The 12,813-nt window shown below is 45.7% G+C and overlaps 1 protein-coding gene across 12 annotated transcripts in view; it reads left to right on the top strand.

Moving 5' to 3' along the window:
* Positions 1 to 12,813, top strand: part of AKAP13 (A-kinase anchoring protein 13) — a 203,428-nt gene that overhangs the window by 89,541 nt on the left and 101,074 nt on the right. For all 12 annotated transcript variants that reach the window (XM_040600086.1, XM_040600088.1, XM_040600089.1 and 9 more), the window contains exons 7-8: positions 6,256 to 6,445; positions 9,744 to 12,660. In XM_040600086.1, the coding sequence (XP_040456020.1) occupies positions 6,256 to 6,445; positions 9,744 to 12,660 (3,107 nt within the window). The remainder of the gene's footprint in view (positions 1 to 6,255; positions 6,446 to 9,743; positions 12,661 to 12,813) is intronic.

A 12,813-nucleotide genomic window follows, 5' to 3' on the forward strand; every position in this document is an offset into this window, starting at 1 on the left:
TGGTTTTTTCTGTACAGTAGAAACTTTTTACTGTCTCTGCTAGAAACAACTTTTTACTGTCTCTGCTATCCTGCTTGGCAATTGGAGGTCCTAGGAGAACGATGCTCATGTAAACAGGCCTGTGATGAGAAAGAAGAGATTTAGAAGGGATTTGAGAAGATTTACTAAGACATGAGAAGAAGATCATTCCTCCTCCTAGCAATCCTGATCCGGAGGTGATCCCAAAAATTACAGGGGCCGTAAGCCCTGAACAGGCTTGTGTGGTTGATAAGTGGTTATGATAGACCAGTTCTGTTTCAGGATAAATTTAGAAATTGCAGAAAAGTGATTTCCCAGAACTGCCTGGTTTTTGGCCTCAGGCATGGGTTAGCTGGATATTCAGTTAGGATACTCGTATTTAGCCTCTGGAGCAGATTTGCTAGAAGTAGTGATGTTCATGGTGGGGATTGAAGTTTGAACAGGTTATTTTAGAAGAAGACTTTGTAAACTGCTGTGTCGGAGGCAGCCAAAGCAATGGCTTAATCTTCGGGTTGTGTTACAGAGTCTGTGGTCACGCTAGCTTGCAGCACACAGAGATGTTCTGCAGAGACAAGTCTTCTTTCCGTATCACTCCTCCTGATCTGAGATGCTGTTTTTAGCTGTAAAGAAAACACTGCTTGATGAAGTAGTCTCCATGACTGTGCTTTTGTGTTTAAAACGCAACAGATGGCATCTGGTTTCACTCTTGAGTGCATTTCATAGATTTACCTTAAATTTCTTTCGTTTACTGATGAGACTCCAAGTTGACATTATGTTCTGTGTTAGACCTGCAGCTCCACATCCTGAGCAGGTTATCTTGTTACACAGAACTATGAAAATAAAATAAACAGAAAAGTGCATTTAATAGCAGACAGTTATTCTTATGGAATGCACCCCATAATTTTGGGGAAATATAGTTGATGACAGTTGGTAGCTGTATTTTTATTTTCAGGTATACTTAACGTTGGAGACTAAGAAATGCTTGGGTTTAGGAGTGCACAGGCTTTGCGGTAGGAAATACTGGGCACGTTCCCTTAGGATACTGTTGAAGGACCAAGCTGGCTTTTCTCTCTTGTATGATTTCCTACTGTATAGTGTGTTGATCAGTGGACTGAGAAATTAGCATTGAATATTTTGAATCCAATTATTAAGTATTTGATCTGATATTGGAGGGTAGGTTATGCAATCCTGAATTCCAGTGTCCGAACCCACTGCATTTCATGTTTGTGTGAGGCACTATAAGAAGTTAGTCATCATTTTTTCTTCAGGTGAACTTTTACTCTTTTCCTCAGCATCAAAACTATTCAAATTAGTGTGTAATCTATAAAACTTTCTTATATAAGAAACATTATGGGGTTTTTCCTACTTTTCTGGGGCATTTGGAATACTTGGAAACGCCTGAAGTATGAATGCTGAGTTTGTTAAATGTCTTTCAAATGTATGAATGGTCAATTTTTTTTTAACCCATTCTAGCATGTACTAGTTGCACATGTTTTCTGAGTCTCATGTACATTGCATGTTGATGGTTACAAAAATGAAGAGGAGCAAGAAAGTGTTTGTGTACACTAGCATTTTGTATTTCACTAAAGATTGTGGGTGCAAAGTTGATCATATGTATACAAAGCCTCTATTACCCAAACACTTCGGCAAATAGCATTGAAGTTCTATTTTTTCAGATTCCAAAGAGGTCTTGGGTTTAGACGCTGGTGACTGCATTAAGCACCGTGCTGGGTTTTCACAGGAGCATTTGCTGGCTTCATTTAAATTGCCCCTGCCATGGATGTGTTGTGCAGTTCCAGTATCCTGGCCCAGTAGACGCCATTCCTTGTTTATCCCAGGCCACAGTCTGTCCCATCTAGTATTTTCTGTGTAATGTTATAATAACAGTAATAAAAATAACATAAGGTTAAAAATCATTTTAGTTTAATTTGCCGTACAGATGAGAGCATCTAAATTGTAGCGTTTCCTGGCTTTTTCACTGTAGCCATAATGCTGAGGGGTTGGTTTAAGAAAAAAAAAAGTTATTTTTCTTTTCTTCTTTTCTTTATCGCATGAATCTAGGAGCTGATGCTTTCAGAATAAACCCACAGCTGTTGTCAGACTCGCAGTAAGATCATAAGAGCTGGCAACACTACTGAGTTTGTTTTGCTTTAGCCAAAGTCCAGCTCAGAAATCTGGAGGGGATATCCCCAGGAAATAACACCTTGAGTTCCCACACTGCATTCCTTGCCCGTTTGTAAAACTGTGGGATAAATCTTCCTAACACGAGATTTTGCTTAACCTGCTAAGGCATTTTGTTCGTCTTCTGATCTCTTCTGCCTTCCTCTTCCTCTCCCCTCCGTTTAAAACCTGTTATCTCTGTACCGGAAAACACGCCTACTGGCACCACCGAATTTCAGACCCTTGTTACCCAGCACAATTTCTGCAGCTTTTGAATGTGGGCAGAGCTTTCACTTGTGTAACTTTTTTTTTTTTTTTTTTTTTCCTCTCTCACTTATCTTCCCTCTTCTTAAAAATATCTCTCCGGTATCTGCAGGAAGCCGGGAGCTGCTCTGTGTTGGTGCAGGCTTTCCTCTCCCTCTTTCCGCCGCTCCCTGGCCCTGGGCCATCCTATCTGCTCTCCTGCAAGATGCAAAGAGATTCAGCACAGGAGTACAGTATGACTCCTCCTTTGCCACAGACAAGTCTACTTGGGTGATGCTGGGAGGTTTAAAAAACATTATCTGTCATCTTTTGTTATGTGGCAAATGGGCAGGAGGTGATGCTGTGGTTTGAGCAATCTAATCAGCTCCCAGATTGAGTAGGGCATGGGCTTGAAAGTATTTTGTAGGCTTGTTTGCTTCTCCTCTCACCTGGTTTGGGGTTGGCATCCTTCTTTGAGCCACCTTTCCACAGGTGAAGGGCTACGTGGTAAGTCTGTCCTTTCTTGAAGCCATCAATTCCCCTTCTGGGTTTACCTCCATGGGACAGAAGACTGCAGCAGAAGCAGCAGGGACCAAAGCTGGAGAGCTGCTTCCAGGATTTTTCAGTGCAACATGGCATAGTTGTGTGCAGGGTGGAGCTAGTAAACACTGTGAATCTTACCCGTCAGTCCCTGCTTTTTTTTGAACCAAGCAAGATACTTCTGCAAAAGTTGGGCTTGGAGATGGTGCTGATGAAATTTTCAGTTCACTGGTATCATTTACATGGGAAGCTGTTGAAAAGGGAGGCTGAGAAAGAATTGACCCAGGACGGTTAAACCTCATAAGATGACAGATTTCCCTTGTTGCTGGCAGACTGCAGCAAACTGAATTTTTGTGTTGAACGGAAGCAGATTTTCTGACTTATCAAATGCTGGAGTTCCTATGTATATTTTTGTTAATAAGTCTTCAGTATGTTACTTGCATATCTGTGTTTATCTCCTAGTAGACCAGTTTGGCTGTGTACTTATATACAACCACTACAGAAATTTGTAATCTGTACAAAATAAGCATCTTTCACGACCAGGGCAAAATATATGACTGCAAAGTGCTTTCTCCTGCAAGAAAGTGTGTTTTTAATATCTCTCAGTAAAACCCAGGGCTTGCAGTGAGACATGCAGGAAAGACACAAATGTTTAAGCTCAGTCTACAAAGACGAAAAGCAGGAGTGTTGTCTTGTATGATCTACGTGGCCTTGGAAGTGATTGCATGAACAACAGAAATGGTGCTGTGCAAACAAGGTAACACTTTGCAAATACCCATTTGTCCTCTCTGCTGCGGACCATCAGTGCCAGGATGCAGCAGTGTATGAAAGGGATGATTTGAAGGAGTCAATAGATTGAGCCATCCATGACCCTACTGCTTAATTTTGTGCAACGTAGGTGACTGCTACTGAAAATGAGAGCTTGGAGTTGTTTGTAGTTGACTGGGTGTAAGAAAGATCTTGGGTTTTCGTAAGGTTTAAAGCCCTTTATAAAGTGTAACACAGATCGGCAGCCTGAATATGAAAAGACATTTCTGTCTTTGTAAGTAGAAGTGATTATTTGATCTGTCTAGGCCGTGTGAAAGTGGCAGACTGCAGGAGGGGTAGGTGCACTCACAGTGTTGCAGAGGACTCTGCCTGGCATCTCGCTCCAGATTTTGAGGCTTTTGAAGTCGCTGAGGGTCCTTTAAGGCTCAGGTCATGCAGGCTGCTTTGTGGGTGCTGATTTCAAGATGCCTGTAAGTGTCCTTGAAGCTGATGAGAAAACGCAGCAGACTCGTCACGCTTTGTTCCTGACAGTTTGGCTGATGTTTTCCCCATGAGTGGGTGAATATGGGTTTTGTACTGACTGCCTCGTTGTACTCTGAGAGTGGCCATCAGTGCGGTGGTTTCTCATATATGACAGCTGAAAAGAAAAATACTCCAGACAGAAATGTCTGTGTTTCATTGATAAAGGAAGTTAATTTCTGTACTCACTTGTAATGGCTCATTGACTTCAGTGCCTCCATGGAGTTATGCTAATCACCACCAAAAACCAGACACTTCCTTCTGTTTCTCTATGGAAATACTGATTCTGTTTAAATCAAGAGTAATTCTGCTGAAGGTCAATTGAGTTAAATGGTGGTGAAGTGGAAGTCATAGGTTTGCTTTGTCTGAATTTCCTTGCAATTTAACCGAAAGTAAGTCATAGAAAGGGGGCAGGTGGTTGTGCCAGGGCAGAGAAGAGCAGGGACAGCCACTGCCACCACCATCATCTATCTGCACAGGTTTCTCTGCTGTATAGTGAACCGTCTGACTGTTTCCCCACCCTACTCTGCCCATTCCTGTTGCTGGTCATGGTATGATTTGCTCACTGTGACTTTGCTTTCTAAATTGCGTGGCTTCCCAGAGAGGTAGCCCTGTGGTTTGCTAGGCGTGTACTTGCCTATTAGAAAGGTTTACTACTTTTAAAGAAAGAAACCAGTCAGCAAAGGTGCTGAAATCTGTGTGTAATTTTACCTGATTGATGATATACGTTTGCTCTATATGTACCTTCTTGAATTCTGAATTATTTGCATACAGCCACAGCTCTGACCCTTCTAGGGAAATCTGTAGCTGTGCTGCAAATGGAGATCTGGAGATGCCTGTTGTGGCAGGGGCTGGTCTTCACAACGGGGAGGGGACATCACAGAATCATAGAATACTTTGGGTTTGAAGAGACCTGTAAAGGTCATCTAGTTCAACCCCCAACCCAGCTCTCAGCTGGGGCTGGATCATGGTAGATGGTGCCCTGGTGAAATTTCCATTTCTCATACCCCTGAGCAGGTCAGCGTAAGTTCCCATTCTCGTAACATTCCTGTGTGCCTCTGCGTCTCTCCTGGGGCTCTGTCCTGGGAAGATTAAAACAGTTTTTGGGTTTCCTGAATCTGTTATGATTCAGAATATAATCTATAAACCTGAAGCTTTAGGTGAAGACCTCAAGAGAAATGTTTCCTCATCCCCATAAAAGGTGCAGTATAGCCACTGTGCAGCTCAGTGAGACCTGAAGAATTACTGCTTTGAGTCACAGGTTTGTGCAAAATCAGGGTTTGACATTCAAAAAGAGATGACTGAATAAAAATTTCTATTGAATGCATGTAACTGACGAGTTATTTTTTCGTTCTGATCTACAACATCTTTTTTTCCTTTCTTTCCTTTTGATTGGTAAAAGGAAAATCTGTGATAGTGCTGCAGAAGGACAGCTGTCTCACAATATTGAGAACATCTCGCACAGAAGCAGTTTCACAGATCAAGCTAAAATTCCTTACAGGAGTAAAAAAATCGCTATGATATGATGGCTGTTGGATGTTTGTGAAGCAGTGTGCTGGTTTCGGTGTGGAAATTGTGCTGTCTGTACCGTGATAATCCTTGTACCTTCTAACCTGTCCCTCTGCAGTTCTGTCTTTCAGTTGTCTGTTCTGCTACAGCTGCTTTGGTGATCTTCACCTGCAATGAATTTGTTTTAAAAAGCATTGTGGTGCCCTTTGCTGCTAGTCTCTCATAGTCTGGGGGGGAAAAAAAACCAAACAAACAGGTGTCTCTGCCTGAGAAGGACCTTGTGAAAATAAAGCTTGTGGCTGGCATTAACTCAAATTCACATTAATTTTCAAGACTGAGAAGTGTGCGTGTGTATTTGTCTGTCTGGCCTTGGAGCCGGTGCTCTGTTTTGCTTGGTCCGTTGATTAGATGACTGTCCAGAGTGAAGAACAGCGTGCATGTCCTGCAGTGCAGCATCCTTCCTCGTCTGCAGGTTAACCCGTGCTTGTTCTGTTGCAGAGAGGAAGCCAGGGAACCGGACTCTTGGGGCACCTTGTCTCACACTGTGCACTCGGGGGACTACAGTGTGAAGCATCACCGTGGGCTCGATGTTTACATGCTGACGGCCGAAGCCAGGGAAGGGGTAGCGGCCAGCTGGGAGAGTGACATACGGCACCTTCAGCGGCACATACAGAGCCACCAGCACATGGTAAGGAAAATGCTGATGTGATGAAAGAGAGGGCTTCCATATGTAGGCCCCCTTCGGGGGCATATTTACCTAGATGTTTTCTCTGGATGTCATTATCAAACATCCAGGTGATCACCTGCCTGTTTTTTTCTCTTCTGAGCATGGGGAGATCTGATCAAGCTGTATTAGGCAGCAACTTTTCTCTCTTGGAAGAGGAGCAGGCTCAGAGCTGTGCAACTCAGGCTCTGCTTGGCCTCATGAGCTTTCTCTGCTCCCAGCTGCTGCTCTCTCCATTAGGTTGGGACCCACTTGGATGGGCAATGAAACCTCTCTGGAGGTGTGCTGTCCCTCCGGTCTGCCTGGCAGCCATCGGGCAGCGTGAGGCAGGCTCTGAGTGAGGTTGGGTTTGCAGGGGATGAGCACGGTGGGTGCGTCTGTTCAGATGGGAAGTTCAGGGTCGAAGAGGAGACTAAGGGAAAAGTCTCTGGGGGCAGGTGATGGAGAAAACAGCTGTTTCCTTAGCACATTGGCGTAGGACTTGGAGGACAAGCCTGCCCTGGCTGCACGGGCTGTGTCCCCATAGTGGGTTCCCTCACTGCATTCCTCTCAGACCCTACAGCAGTCAGACTGCAGGAGCCATGGGGCTTTGGAAGGGCTTCCTCTCCCTGCCTTAGAATCAATGATACAGGGTCTCAGCTGGGATTGGAAGGTGAAACAGCAGGACATTTTCATTCCACTTAGAAACACCCATGCATCTTGCACAGCTGGTGTCACTTGTGGGTGTTCCTTTATCAGGTCATACATTCCCCATTACAGAGGTTTATGACCTAAATAACAGGATATTTTTGTTCCTTTAAGAAAGGGCAGAGTTATTGACTGCAGACAGCAGGGGGGACATTCAGAGGTATGGGCCACTGTGAGCCATTTTCACCCTTCCCTGGGTGTCTGAGATGTTAATTACTCCTGAACTCAGCAGGAACTGGTGGTATGAGTGGCAAACCCAAGCTAACTATGAAAATCACTTCCCTTTTCCGTCAAAAGACACCAAAGTATGGCCAGCATATCCAGTTTGCTGCTTTTTTGCTCATGCAACTGCCAGATGGGTACATTTTGCCTAACAATGAAATCAGAAAAAAAAACTTTTTCTTTCCAGCACTATTCCACTTTGCATCTAATCTGATTTGAGTTTGGAAAGCAGCCCTGTAATTATTTCATTTAGGTTCATTTCGGGTCAGTTAAAAGCCAGTTGGCTTCCTTTTGGAGACGGCTCTGTTTTCCAGGGTATCAGCAGAGTGACTTCACCGCAAAGATGCTGGGGCTGCCTCAGCCCCTCCTTTTGAAAAAACTCGCTTGTTCCCAAGCAAGTGTGGCTGCTGTCTGTGTCTGTCCATCCTGTCTGGGAGCAGCAGCGTGGACTCTCTGCTCTGCTGTGGGGTTATAGCCACCAGGTGGCTGGAACACTGTTTCATCCTGTTTCTTTGCTCTTGCAAAAAATAGCTGCCGCCTGCATGTACCACTGCATGCAAAGCCATGTGTCTCATACCTGGTGCTATGTGATGCATGGAGGTGCCATGCTGCCTGCCTCCAATTGTAACTTGTCTGGGGATGCTTCAAAAACGGGGAGCTCTTACATAGGTGACAACATGTGTGGGAGCTGGCTAGCAGGACTATTTCAAACAGGAGATTCATGGCAAACACCAGAAGTACCTTTAGTTGTGTGTGATTCAGTGGCAGTGCTCATCATTTGCACACTTCAGTGTGTGGGAAGATGAGTAAATGTGAGATTCTCAATGTAGCAGTGATGATTTTAAACACTATTTGTATATGCCATACCCAGAAATTCCCTTTGATACATCATCATATTGGCTGTTTTAATATTCAGAGGGAAAAGGGGGTGTTTAAGCTGACATTTTTGGTATGAAATTCTATTTCTCTGAGAGCTAGAGGCTTAAACAGAATCTGCAGGGACCTGTTCAAGTCAGGCTTCTAGTGTGCATGTATATGTTTTGGAGTATGTTTACAAATAAATGCAAAAAAAACCCCAATTTGAAATAGTTCATTAGAGTTTTGCATTTGTGGAGTCACAGGCACTTGGTGAGAAGCCAGTGTGACCTCCAAAAGTTTACAGTGCACATGCCCAGGCAAATCAAGGGAGCTCTGTAGGGTGTACATTAATAGGATTGAGGTTGCTTGTTAATTTAACAAGTTACTTTTTCTAAGATGTGAACATTGATATGCTACAGAGAAGGGAATAAAAAAAGGTGGCATTGAAGCAGACAGTTCTTTTTAAGTAAAGGTTTGAGTGTATTAAACTATAAAAGCTTGGGGGATCCTAGACAAAGCAGATGCTCTGAAAGGAAAATGCAGATTAGACAGGAATTGTATTATTGTGGAACAGTAGTGACATATTCATGTATTAATTTTAATAGCATGTCATAATTTTCAAATTTTTATTTCCATTTGGGAAATAAATTTCAGATATTTAGTTACATATGCAATTCTCAGGAATAGATTAGATGTTTAGTTAGGTCCTAGGAGTAGGAGACAAGTGGTGGTGTTTGGACATGGTCAGCCAGTTCCCACGTCTGAAGTAGCATTTTTGTCAATATAAGGAAAATTGAGCAATGCTGATGAAAAGTGGAGAGTGCCATCGGGCAGGGATCTAAAGTTGCTCTTGAGCAGCATTTATTCAAGCCCTTTGGGACCAGGCTTGGTATATATTTGCATTATTTGGTAGACTAAATTCTGCTGTTTACTGATCTTGAATTTAAGTGCACTCAAGAAATATGACTACAGCTGTTTGAAGAGCAATTACAAAGATTATAGTTCTTAGTGGTGACAGATGGTGTAACAAGGGGGGTAGAGGGACAAATTTCAACTTTGGGGTGTTCAGGCTGGCCATTAGGAAAAACTTCTTCATGGGAGGGTGGTGTGGCATGGCAACAGGCTGCCCAGCAAGGTGGTGGGTACACCTTCATTGGAGGTTTCAGGGACTTGGCAAGATAATGTCCTGGTTGACTTGATGCTGTGTTGGTGACAGTCCAGCTTCATGCAGGAGGCTGGACTAGGTGACCTCCAGATACTCTTCTCAACCACAGTTTCTGTCATTCTAATAATTTCTGTATTACTGTGTAACAAAACCAACATGTAAAACACCCACTGTGGTATGTTTGTTACTCCGTCCCAGGCAACACTTGGTAGAGGTACAGAGTGAGCAGGAGTCACATGGGTTATGGAGATAGAGATCTTGTACATGGTGGAGGCAGTGTAAATATCTGACAGAGCAAAGTAATTTTTTTTTTTTTTTGTCTTGTTATAGAGTGCTAGGCAGAACACAGAGCCTGTACTGGGAGATTCTGGAGTCAGCTGTGCTAAAGGAGCAGAGCCAGATGGTCACCCGACCACTACCTCTCAGAGCCTAGAGGAAATGGCAAGAGAAGGAAGGCAGAAAAATCCATCTGATCTTGTTCAACTGGACATTGGGCAGCTCTCAGACCAAAACCACCAGGAGGAGAAATGCAACAGCAGGAGTTTGGGAGCTTTTAACGATGTACCAAATGACTTGCTGAGCCTGGGGGATGCAAAGAGCCCAGAGTGCTTCTGTGAAAGTAAAAATACCGTGATGTTGAGTAAAAAGGAAGAGGAGGGGCCAACCTCTGCTGAAGGCTCTGGGACTGTATCAGATGAGAAGGACTGCACAGTGAGCCTGTGTACAAGTGTAAACGGTGCCGTAAATCTTCCATCCTGTGGAAATACAAATGAGGAAGCTGGAATGACATCTGCTGGAGTTGTTCTGGATCAAGCTGGCTTGTGCACTGAAGATAGTCCCCATCAGGAAGCACAAGCTGCTGAGGAGTGTGCAGCTGACAGTGCTATTACTGTGGTTGAAACTGCAGGCGAAGCCCCAGCTTCCTTGAAGGGCGTGGATGTGGCTATGGGCCAAACTGAATGCAGGAACTGTACAGGGGCGGCTGAGAGGGCTGCGGGCCAGCAGCAGGTAGAGAATGGGATGGCTGAGGTCGGTGAAAGGAGGGCTGCAAACCTAGAAGAGCAATCACCAGCTAAGGAAGAGTCAGCCAGTGCTGCTCAGCCCTTACTTGGTGGTTTTAATGGCACTGAGCATGCAGATGGGGAGGATGCAAATGTGGGAGTGATACCGGCATGTAACAGTACGAATGCAGATGGTGGCACTGGTGATGTCTCTGTTGACCTTTGCAAGACTGGCAATAACAAGGAGACTGGAGCGGACTCATGCACTGATCGGGTAAACAATGGATTCTTGGAAAGCCAAGGCGATGCCCATGTCACAGCAAGGCAGGATGTCACTGTGAGCGCCGGGGCAGTGTTGCCAGCAGTCAGTGGGGTGACGGTTCCTGCATGTACAACAAAACCGGGTCCTGGTCTAGAAATCCATGGCAGAGGTAAGAGTGGGGAGCGAGAAGGGCAAGTGGAAGCAGGTTGCACAAGTGAGAAATACAGCCTGCCTTCACTGGAAGACAGTGTGGGAACTGATGGCCCTGATGCTAAACCTGAAAACGATGATGTTAGTGGATCTAGTCAAAGCAATGCAGAACCCACGTGTTGCCAGGAGAGCAGTAAGATCACTGAACATGTGGCTGAAGCAATGGAGGGCAGCGAAGCCCACAAAGAGGAGCCAGTAGGAACTGATACCAGCAGCAGCGGAGATGGAGGAAGCGCAGATTCGGCAGATGGAGGTCAGGAAGTTGCTAGCTGTCACCCTTCTGCTGATCAGACTGTCGTTACAGATGAAATGGGTGACAGCTTCAAACCGGACACTGCTCAGGAGAGCAAACATGAGCCTGCATTGCTCCTTTCAGAAGATGTGAGCACATGCCTGACAGAAAAAGAGCCTGCACAAACTGAAGCAGAGATAGCAGCGGAAAGTGCTTTGGAGCAGGAGGGGTTGAGCAGTGAGGTGAAATCACTCGCTCCCCTACCTAGAGGAGAGGAACAGGCTGTGAGTCAGGAGGGAGATGCTGCAGTGGCACCTCCCGGGCAGCAGGCAGCCCTGCAAGGTAATGACGCTGGATTAGCTCCATGTGCCAAGGGCGCAGACTGTGCAGAGGATAATTTAATAGGCACACCCTCTGTAATTCATAATGAAGTATCTAAACAAAACCAGGAAGTGGTGGCGGCGGCAGCAGGCTCGGCAGAGCTCGCCTGGCAGCGCGGCGGGGAGCATGGCAGGGTAGCTGCCAGAGCCAGCTGGTCTGGGGACCATGTGGGGGATGAGGGCTCTCCAGGGCAGAGCCTCTCCCAGCAGGCTAAAGGAGGCAAAGCTGAGCCTGAGCGGGAGGTTTGTGCGAGTGGCGTGGAGCAGGTTTTTTCAGAGGAACTTCTTGCTGCTGTTGTGAAACCCTCTGTCTGCAGTCAGGGGGGCCCTGTGGCAGGTGGCAGTGGTGTGGATGCAGGGCTGAAAGGGACGGTTCGTGCTGAGGAAGCGTGCAAGACTGGGGCAGTGGGTGCAGAAGAAGGCGCCATGCACAGACCTGCATCAGCAGGAGAGTCACCGGGTACAGAGAGCTGCGCTTGTCCGGGTGTGGGGCTGAATCAAGAACACGATCCCAGTCAAACCCTACAGCGAATCTCCCCATGCAGCAGCACCTCTGATTTAAAGGGTGCCTCAGAAATGGGAGCCCTGAGTGATGTCAGTGAGGGTAAGGAAGTGTTAATGCCAGTGACAATAACCCCCATTGCAGTGTATCCAGAAGAGCAGGAGGATACGGAAAGTGTGCTTCCCCGGGCAGCACTTCAGCCCATTGCAGAAGAGCCCACGTGTGACAGCGACTCCAGCACCGACACCGTTTGTCTGGCTGGTGAGAGCAGTGCTGGTCCTGCTGCAAGAACATCTCAGGGGGAGGTCTTGGCTGAGCCTGATGGAAAGCGAAGCCGAGCTGTACCCGAATCACCCTTCTCGCCGTGTTCGTGCCATTTACATGCTGTTGAGTCACTGGAAAATGGGGGAGTAAAGAGTTTGGTTTCAGCAGATGATGGCTCCTCTCCGGATAAAGTTCCTAAAATGGTAAAAAGTTTTGATGCGGTGGTTTTTGCAGGAGAGACACCTTGTCCCCCTGAATTACCAGCCTCAGAAAAAGTGGGGCTTGAGCCCCAGGCTGCATTGGATGTGGGAGCCAGCCTTAATGGAGAAATGGATTTAAATTCCTCAACAAAGAAGAATGTGAGCCCAGCAGTGCAACAAGCTGAGCCTGTTACAGGTAGGAAAAATCAGTTGGTTTCCTACTTTTTCGTTTTTTCTTTGTAGGAGTACCTCTAGCATCTCATTAGCAAAGGAAGAGGAATAAGAGCAGGAGACCTGCTTTGCAGAGGAAGGGTGGGTTTTGGGGTGGGAGGGCTTCGTCTGAGAAAGA

The sequence above is a fragment of the Falco naumanni genome, chromosome 7, assembly GCF_017639655.2.
Source record: "Falco naumanni isolate bFalNau1 chromosome 7, bFalNau1.pat, whole genome shotgun sequence".
NCBI lineage: Eukaryota > Metazoa > Chordata > Aves > Falconiformes > Falconidae > Falco > Falco naumanni.